At 34.8% G+C, this 10,583-nt stretch overlaps 1 protein-coding gene across 1 annotated transcript in view; it reads right to left on the bottom strand.

The window, feature by feature from the left end:
* Window positions 1–1,543: 1,543 nt before the first annotated feature.
* LOC144969187 (uncharacterized) overlaps window positions 1,544–10,583 on the bottom strand; it is a 50,220-nt gene continuing 41,180 nt past the window's right edge. The window contains exons 9-10 of the mRNA XM_078908299.1: window positions 10,129–10,454; window positions 1,544–8,184 (exon numbers count right to left, since the gene is read on the bottom strand). Coding sequence (XP_078764425.1) covers window positions 8,000–8,184; window positions 10,129–10,454 — 511 coding nt within the window. The 3' untranslated portion in view covers window positions 1,544–7,999. The remainder of the gene's footprint in view (window positions 8,185–10,128; window positions 10,455–10,583) is intronic.

The following is a 10,583-nucleotide window of genomic DNA, read 5'->3' as shown; positions in this document are numbered from 1 at the left end:
AGGAATTATGGAAGTGAAATAAAGCGCCCCAATAGAAGTCATCTTTTGTTTAAGCAACATCAAAAGATTAGTAAAAATGGCTGTACAGTTAACTTACTTCAGAGTTGACGAATTAGCATAAAATTTTCAAAATTATGCACTGAGTAGAGGAAGGAGAAATAACAATTAGAAAGTGTACATTGGAAATGAAAAATATTCCATCAAAAACAGTCAGACATCATAATACATAGTAATTAAAATACATTTACACATAGCCATTATAGTAATTATTATATCATTGTTGCAATAATATATTAAAAATAAATATGATTCATCAAACAAAAACAAGTAAAGTCCATGCGTATTTTATTATATATTACGAATTCAACCTGTTTCTTTAACAATAGTATAATACAATGGTATATATAAAACTAAAGAGATGACGTGAGATGTGTATACAAACATAACATCAAAGAAGCCCATCATAGCATTATTAAGTAAATGCTATAGAGGGAGGGCCGAAAAGTAATGTCTCAAACAGGATTCAAAATATTCTATTAAGCCATAGATAATGTCCGCCCAACTCAAAGCTTGGAAACACATTCCCATTTTTAATGAGGTAAGGAAAATTTAGTGGGAATACAGAGAAGATAGAAAAGGCGAATAAAAACCCTGATTGTCAGTCAGTTTTTCCATTGATGACATACGGGTAATAATAATAATTATTATTAGAAGAAGAAGAAGAAGAAGAAGAAGAAGAAGAAGAAGAAGAAGAAGAAGAAGAAGAAGAAGAAGGAGGAGGAGGAGGAGGAGGAGGAGGAGGAGGAGGAGGAGGAGGAGGAGGAGGAGGAGGAGGAGGAGGAGGAGGAGAGGAGGAGGAGGAGGAGGAGAGGAGGAGAAGAAGAGAGAGAAGAAGGAAGAAGAAGAAGAAGAAGAAGAAGAAGAAGAAGAAGAAGAAGAAGAAGAAGAAGAAGAAGAAGAAGAAGAAGAAGAAGAAGAAGAAGAAGAAGAAGAAGAAGAAGAAGAAGAAGAAGAAGAAGAAGAAGAAGAAGAAGAAGAAGAAGAAGAAGAAGAAGAAGAAGAAGAAGAAGAAGAAGAAGAAGAAGAAGAAGAAGAAGAAGAAGAAGAAGAAGAAGAAGAAGAAGAAGAAGAAGAAGAAGAAGAAGAAGAAGAAGAAGAAGAAGAAGAAGAAGAAGAAGAAGAAGAAGAAGAAGAAGAAGAAGAAGAAGAAAGAAGAAGAAGAAGAAGAAGAAGAAGAAGAAGAAGAAAGAAGAAGAAGAAGAAGAAGAAGAAGAAGAAGAAGAAGAAGAAGAAGAAGAAGAAGAAGAAGAAGAAGAAGAAGAAGAAGAAGAAGAAGAGAAGAAAGAAGAAGAAGAAAGAAGAAGAAAGAAGAAGAAGAAGAAGAAGAAGAAGAAGAAGAAGAAGAAGAAGAAGAAGAAGAAGAAGAAGAAGAAGAAGAAGAAGAAGAAGAAGAAGAAGAAGAAGAAGAAGAAGAAGAAGAAGAAGAAGAAGAAGAAGAAGAAGAAGAAGAAGAAGAAGAATAATATCAACAAAATAATAACAATTTTCTTTTTTAAATGTCATAAATTAGTTTTTCTTAAATTCTTTGAATTTTGCATCTTGGACATTTACAATTTGTTTTTATTGTTTGAAGACATTCCTGCACAAGGGTAAAGAGTGAGATGGTTAATATTGATAATGATGAGGATATTCTCATGGCGATGATGATGATGATGATGATGATGACGACAGCGACAACGATGATGATAATGATAATAATCTGATGATGATATGATGACGACGATAACAATGATGCTGATGATGATGTGATGATAACACAGCTTATTAATATTGAAACATAAATCACGAGTTCTACATGAAATATGACAAATTCCAATTCAAATACTGTATAAAAAGGTTTTACAGGTGACCTAGTTTTAACACTGCTTGCTCACACCAGCATCTCAAAGAAACAAGATGGTATACAAAACACACACTGCAATTAAATTATGAATTCGTGAATACCCACAACGTTTTTTTGTCTACAGTGCCTAAGAAATGGTACATAAAAATAGGAACAGTTCAAGAAAAGAACAGAGATGAAAATGACATGGGACTGATATGCACATGCTTACTGAAGAAATAATTTTTTTTAATGTAGTCCTTCAGAGCCATAAGGCCGATGGAACCGGAGTTTATCCTAGTTTCTATAATGTTAAACGGACAGTAGTAGTAATTGCTTGCTACCTTTGGATAGGACACTAGTCTATCGCAAAGTACTTTCCACCAATCACTGCTGGGTAGACAGGGAGGTCCAAAAAAAATATCGACATCTTGTAGGGTCGATTCCAGCCCCTTGGCATGTCAAGCGAGTGCTCTACCCACTGAGCAACTGGGACCCTCCTTAATGAAAAAAAAAAAAGAAAAAAGAACAAAAGCTCGCTAACATCTGTCAGCCTCACTTACAACAATAGACTCCAGTAGGAGTCTGGGTAAGATCAAGTCATCTCATTCCGACACAAGAAATAGACAGTCAACTAAGAGGGAAAGGGCAGAAGAAGGAGAGACCTTATCACTAGCCTCTTGTGTTTACAATTCGACCATCGTCACTAATGCATGCCTGATGACAAGGACCATGAAAGGAAGAGCCTCTCGTTTATTAACAAAAATGAATTTTTAAAAAGTATGACAGTCATATCAATAACATGATACAATGTTCAAGATTACATTCATTGTTTTGTTTATTGGTTTTTAGGGTTTTACACTGCTTCAGACACATGTATGTCAGTTCAGCAACAGTAAAATGGAAGAAAATGGGTTAGACAAAAAAGTTATAGATTTACAGTTGAAAGCACATGAGAAGAAGTAAAACAAAGGAGAAGGGTTCAAATAGGGAACAGATGTAGATTCCAAGAGCACATTATCAGTGTACTCAGTTTGAGATTACCTAAGTCTCATCCAGAGACAGGTCCCCACTAAGAGGAACACACTCAAATGTTTACAACCCAATATATATCTATAACAAAAAAATGTAACTACATAACAAAGAGATGATTTGCAAGGAGAAAATATCATTTCTCAAAACTCTAACTACACATTTGACTGCTTTCCTCCCCATCAAGGACAAAACCAAGTAATCTCATTCCAAGATAAAGACAGAAAGCAATTGAAAAACAGATTAAGGGAGGGGAATAGAAGACACAGCAAGTACCTCCCTGCCCACTACGGGAGATAAGGAACCCCAACCAGTGTGAAGCAGAAAGAAGTATTTCAATAACATACGCCTGAAACACAGTATAGCATTTTTTATTTTATGTAGTGATTTAGAATGACCTCTGCAAGAATTTGAGTTTGTATTTTTTAAATTGCTTTCTCTTCATTCAGTCATTGAGTAGTCTTACTATTCTTTAGAATAAATAATATAGCCCCTAAAGATGTTCATCATTGTCTTGAATCAATGCTTTAAAAAAGCGTATGTGTTTTATGTTCATTTAATTATTTTTTCCAAAACCACAATTGTGCCATAATCTTATGGCAGAGCCCTCGTTAATAAATACCCCAACCCCTCTCTGTCTTGCTAATTCATCTCTCTGGTTTTAGTTTGTTGTTTTTAATGGTTTTACTGCGCTTGCAACACATTTAGGTCATATCAGCGCCATTAAAGAGGAAGAAAATGGGGTGGTAAAGGCAGTCTTGATGTACAATTAAAAGGACGTGAAGAAAAAGTAAGACAAAGGAGAATGGTTCAAATAGGGAACAGATGTAGATTCCAAGAGCACACTATCAATGTACTCAGTTTGAGATCGCCTAAAAGTCTCACCCAGGTCCCCACATCGTCTTCTTCCTACTTCCTCTCCCACTGGTTTCTGCGGTGTTCTTTTCCATACTTCTTCATTCTTAATTCTATCCATCCTTTTTATTCTGAGTAGCTTACGCATGCACCTGTGTACGAAAATCGGTATCCTCCTTATACATGCCTGCATTAATGGAGTGGAGGAGGGGACTACTTTTAGGGATAATACTATAATTAGAATCCCAACAGTAATTGAATGTATAATTAATACTTTAAAAAAAAAACAAAAAAAACATCGGTTTTGATCATAGTTGTAATACAGCCAGGTGGTAGTATAAACAAGAGGGAACAAAGGAGACAGGGAGCATAAACAGGTGGGAACAAAAAAAGACAGGTAGCACATTTTTTACAAAAACATTACGGAGTTAGAAAATACCCTGATGAATAGAACAATAACACAGATGGTAGCAAGCACACGGATATGGAATACTCTGGGACAATGATAATGATAAGCACTCTATGCCACTGAAAGATCACATTGAATATTTTACAGTAAAGCAGCAACATTTAAAAAAAAATAAATAAATAAATAAAAATCATTTTGATAAGCTTACCTAGTTTGCATTCTCAAACATTTGAAGGAAAAAAAAAAATAACGTATAAAATAAAAAAGCGTAGACAAGTATTGCAGCCAACCTATTTCCCATAATGGTTTATATCAGAATTTATTTTGTGTGCAGTTTCTATTCAATCACTCTTAAAGATAAAAATATCTTAAGATATCCAAATTTAGCGAAGATCTTTGTGATATGCTCTTTAAAGAACAAAGAATGAAAGCTATAAGGAAAAGGACTTAACTGTAGAAAGACAAAAAAAATTATGAAGCTAACAATGCCACAATTTTTGTCATTTCTGTGACAAAATCATAATCCATACCATATGCACGATATAAGCTTACTACCAGCCAACATTCATCTAAGTGCATGGTGTAGTTGATATTGAAAATGAGAGAGGTATTGAACAAAAAAAATGAAGATAACCGCCTCAAAAAGAATAAGACAGAGGAGCATTTCAGTCTAAAAGCCCTTCCTCAGCCACCAATAAAAACAGCAAGGATGGTAAAAATGGATGTCAAATCAAAAGAGAAAAGAAAGCAAAAGTAGACAGATTTAAATTTCCAAGCCAATGGTTACCTTGAACAAATATTCAACCGCTGTCTACCAAAGTTGGATGTAACAATTTCATTTTATTATGACCAGAAGTATATATTTTTAGAATTAAGATAAAATAAAAAAGTTCATCAATTTCTGTTGCGAAAAGTTGTGTAAAACATGGTGAAAAAAATAAGAATACCCATTGCAAACAGTATCAAACATAAAGAACAATTTGGAGTTCTGTCACCATCGATGAAGAGAAAAAAAAGCTACAAGTAATTCGCAGATCCAACTCTTGCCATTAATAGCTGGTTGTAGATCAGAGAAGAATGACAAGGAGATGATACAATCATACTATAGTTTGCATCATAAAGATCAATTCAAGAAATAATATATGATAAATCTCGAATAGTTTGTGACTGGCTATTTCATATTCCTTCTGCTTGACTGATCTTCAAACATCCCAGTTTTCGATGCTTTTCTCACGGATTTCTTAAAAGCTCTCCATCGTTTTTTGGTGGGTTTTTTTTTTTTGCAACATATACATTTAAAATTTCTAGCTTTTTCGCTTACATAGATCACACCGAGTTTTATTTAAGTTGTCAAGACTTTTACTATATAAACTAAGACTTCTTCCATTTACATCATCTCTTAACGGACGCTTACATTTCTATAAAACAGTTCTTTTGTGACATGTTTGGGGAGGAAAGGTGGGGTTAAATTGTATACGTTTATTGAATTTTAACTTTTATCGAATAACGTAACACACACACACACAAAAATAAAAACTAATAAAGCTCAACAGAATACGATAGCTAAACAGATTATTGAACAGTCTTATGTCGTATTTCTCCTCTCTTGAAAAATAATCAATACATCAATTGAAGCAAATTCTAAGATATTCGGTTCAAATTCACATATTCATTTTGATAGTATGAAACATGAGTGAGATGATAGCAACAAATGAATCTAAAGCCATCTCATCTCCAAAGCATGATGGTTTAATGTTGGTGTCAATGAATTGGTTTGCAGTTTGTTTTTTTATGAAGTGAAAGATAAAGATAGTTTGATGGTAAATGTTAAAATAATTCACGATGAATCAATACTACAGTTAGAGCTAGTGGTAGATTTGTTTGAGATAATTAGCCTTTGTATAGCACTTGTGTTAACAGTTTGTGCTGTGCCTGAGGAGGAGGGAGGGAAGGGGGGGGGGGAAATCTCGTAGCAATGCAAAAGAATGTGTCCAATTTAGCATTGATAACATCTTTTGAGGAGCTAGAGTCAAGAGAGCAAACTGTTAACATAAGACTTGAAGAAGGCCACAAGTTTTGGAAGACGCAAAAGATACAATATCATCAGAGAAAAAGAGAGGAGGGGGGGGGGAAGGAGAGTGAATTAGAGAGAGTGACAGGTTTTCGTCCTTTTTCAGTGAGATATTCAATAGTCCAATATATCAAAATTCTGATAGGGTAAAAAATCCAAATTTGTACACATAAATCTATTTGACCATTTTGCAAAAGACTGTCTTTTGCTCTCTTTGTTTAAAAAAAACCATTTAAAAAGTTTTAATAGCAAACTTACAAATTCTAATAATCAATCCAAAGACATATGTTTATCTCAGCTTCTGCAACGTGAAACAAATAGAAAGATTACTTCCTACCCTCTGGATAGGAAGCCAAATGTTAGCAGTAGGGACATAGCAGGGAACATAATAATATATATTGGCATTTGCTTCAAGTACCAGTTTGATCAATAATGTTTTAAACATCAATTTGATTAAAATTTGCCTAGTACATCTTGAACGGTTTTGTATCTATGACATGAATAATATAATTATGTTATCTTTGTCTTTTCATCATTGAGACATCGATAACAAGTTATTTCGATAAAGGATTCCAAATGCATCATCATGCAACTGTAGACACACAGATGGGGAAAAGAAAATTCCAGTATTTACAACCTAATCCACAGCCAAAGATTCCTTTGAAATGTAGAGATTATGACATTTGAATTTTTGCCACATTTTTACTTAACATGGTGAAATAATAACATGAATTCTCTCTTGGAAAACAGAACTGTAAAAGGTTATTAAAAAAATTAAAGGAAACAAAATAAAGACAACAAAAACAGCAATAGTCATTCTCCAAAGAACAGGATTTAACAGCTAGGCATTTAAGCTTTCTTTTTTTTTATCATGGAAAGATATACTATATATTTACATAATACATTTCTGGTGATCTTAACACCAATATCGATATTGTACAATAAATTCATGAGCTTATATTAGTTTACATATGTAACATTACAATCTTCTTTCACCATTTTATCAACCAAAAAAAAAAAAAAAAACGGGGGAAAAAAAAAGAAAAAAGAAATGAAAAGCCATGATTTCAGCACTCTCTCTTTCTCTCTCCTTATTTGAAGCAAAGCAGAAAGGTCTTTTTATAGACTTCTGCCACAAAATGACAGTATTAGAGAGTTATTTTGAAAGGCTATGGAAAAATTATTAATTTATTAATTTCTCTGGGTTTAATATTAAAAGATCATTCAAAAGCTGCCAGCCTATGTCTAATTCCAAAAACAAAAAAAAAAAAAAAAGAAATAGCTTCTCAACTGTTCGATAAAAATGTGGACAAATTATCTCGTCCACACCTTTTCAACACTGTAAAAAAAGCCATTACTACTATTATTATTTTGGTGTCTGTCACCCCATCTTTGATCTTTTTTTTTTCCCTAAATTTTTATTAATTATTAACCAGAGAAACAAATGAAAATTAAAAATTCCTTTCATAGGTTACCAAAATTAAATTACAGTGGTGTCATTTTGTGCTGTACTTTACAAAAATAACCTTTTAGCAGAGCATCATGTCTCTTTCTCTCCCTTTCTCTCTCCCAGCAACAGACACCCTACCCTGGCTTAAAAACGGTTGCTCCTTTTATCAGAATGCACCATCCCTTTCTCCCTTATACTCCCAATCAAAAATCACATATTCAACAAGGTTGAAAACTTCATCATCACTTGTTTATGTAGCTATATTGATATTGATCCATCCGCCAGTTGGAATGTTCCCACCTAACCATCGGAATCACCCCAATCATCGTCGTCACTCTCCTCCCCGCCGCTGTCGGATATCTCTATCACCTTCCTCCTCATCTCTATCGCCCTGTCCATCAGAGCCTGGACATCCAGTGCACCAGGAGCGGTAGATATTTCCTTCTTCTGTTCCCGGTGCTCTATTTTTTTCAACTTCTTCTTTCCTAGAATTATAGAAAAGAAGAAAGAAAAAAATGGAATTGATGAATAGTATCAGAGAATAATTTCTTCCATTTTATTTCAAGTTCAACATCTTTATCTGCAAAAGGCGAATTACCCATCACTGCAGATTTTATACAATTATGTGGTGACTTTCTCCATTATTGTGTTATTGAGTTGAAAGATAAATGTTTAATAGTTGATCAAATTTGTTGTTGTTGGTCATATCTAGGATTTCTGGTGGAAGAATGTTCCATTTCTAGATGGTCCTTGGGAAGAAACTGTTTTTATATGTGTTGGTTCTGTGTGTTGGAATTGTGAACTTACTGCTATGATAATTTCTTGTGGATGTACAGTGTTGTTTTGTGAAATGTGGTAGAGTTACTGCTGTTTTGTTGGAATGTACAGTTCTGTGGAGAAGTTGGAAGCCTCTATGTCATGTTTAACTCACTGAACCCTAACACCGACTATATTCGTAGTATACCTGGGGTTACTTTTACCACATGCCTGTTTATTACATATGTCTGAGACAAATTATAGGCATAGTATCAAAGCTTATGTCCTTAATGTTTACACGTTAATGGGAGTTGAATAAAAATATCTATGCACACGCTCATTTTCAATACATTTTTTCCAATTTTGAAAAGTAGCAACACCCTCTAGGATTGAGTGAGTTAACTATTGAATTCAAGATTTTTTACAACCATTTCAGGACATAATTTTTAGACATAAAGACCTATGCATTTACGTCATTTGAGCGCTAGTAAAAAGGAAGAAAATGGGATATTGAAAAAATTCTAGAATTACAAATGGTAGCCAAGAAAAGGTAAGAGAGGGGACTGATCAGATAAGGAACAGATGTAGATTCCAAGAGTACACTATCACTGATAGTATCAGTGTATTTAGATTGAGACCACCTAAAAGTCTCATCCAGACACCAGGACAGGATCCCACCAAAAGGAATACACTCAAATGTTTACAGAATATATATAACTAACAATACATAACAGAGAGATGATCTACAAGCAAAAAAAATATCATCTCCCAAAACTAATACAAAATATTTAACTGTTTCCCCCTCAGCTAGGACTTCGGCAATGGTCAGGAGAAAACCAGGACAAGACAAAGACAGAAAGCAACTAGGAAAACAGCTATAAGGGGATAGTAATGGCAAGTGACCTCCTACCCCCCATGGGAGGTCAAAGGACCCCACCCAGAAGCTTATCTTTGATCTCCCAAAGATATTGGCAAGTGGGAGAGCTGAAAATATTATTCTAAATTCAAAAAATTATTAGTGGATTTTAGTATGGTCTGTGTGATATTTGTTTTGTTTTTAAGGGTTTCGTGGCGCTTACAACACATTAAGGTCATATCAGCGCCAGTAAAAAGGATGAAAATGAGATAGTAAAAATTTCTAGAATTACAATTAAAGCACCCAAGGAAAGGTAAGATAAAGGGGAATTGGTTCAAATAGGAAACAGATGTAGATTCCAAGAGCACACTATCAAAGTACTTAGTTTCAGATCACCTAAGAGTCTCATCCAGACACAAGCAGGTGTCCCCACTAAGAGGGATACACTCAAATGTTTACAAGTCATATATAATATGTAAACAAAACATAATACAGTGCATAACAGAGAGATGGTTTACAAGACAAAAAAATATCTCCCAAAACTCTACTATACATTAAATTTGACTGTTTCCCTCCAGGGCCTTGACAAAACCATGTAATCTCATTCTTAGACAAAGACAGAAAGCATGTTAGAAAACAGATATAGGGGGATAGAAGACACAGTGAGGGCTCCCCTGTCCACTATGGGAGGTCAGGAACCCCACTCAGTGAGTGAGTGAGAGAGAGAGAGAGAGAGAGAGAGAGAGAGAGAGAGAGAGTATATGTTAGTAGGAATGTGTGTTCGTGTGAATGTGCGCGCATGTGAGATTGTACTCACTGTCCACTTGAATAATCTCCTTCATGAGAGCGCTGCGGTCGGCACCAGCGTGGGGTTTGCTGGGCTCCGCTGACGTCGGTGCCCCTGTAGAGGTTGAGTTTGAGGAGAGGGAGACTGTGTCTCCACCATTCATCACGCCATCCATGTGTAGGGGAGGGGGTGGTGGGGGAGGGGGTGGAGGAGGAGGTGGAGGGGGAGGGGGAGGTGGGGCTTGTATACTGCTCTGCATAGGGGGAGGGGAAGGAGGTGAAGGTAACGGGGGAAGGGAAGGGTCCATTGGTTGATGGGGTGGGGATGGAGGTGGGGAGGGTAAGTCTCCATCTTGTCTGGAAATAGAAATAATAATAATAATAATAATAATAATAATAATAATAATAATAATAATAATAATAATAATAATAATAATAATAATAATAATATATAATAATAATAATAATATAATAATAATAATAATA

This window comes from Berghia stephanieae, chromosome 3 (genome assembly GCF_034508935.2).
Source record: "Berghia stephanieae isolate SIO BIC M18660-M18661 chromosome 3, UCSD_Bste_1.3, whole genome shotgun sequence".
Taxonomy (NCBI): Eukaryota; Metazoa; Mollusca; class Gastropoda; order Nudibranchia; family Aeolidiidae; genus Berghia; species Berghia stephanieae.
The sequence above is the reverse complement of the archived record's forward strand: the minus strand, read 5'-3'. Positions and strand labels throughout refer to the sequence as shown.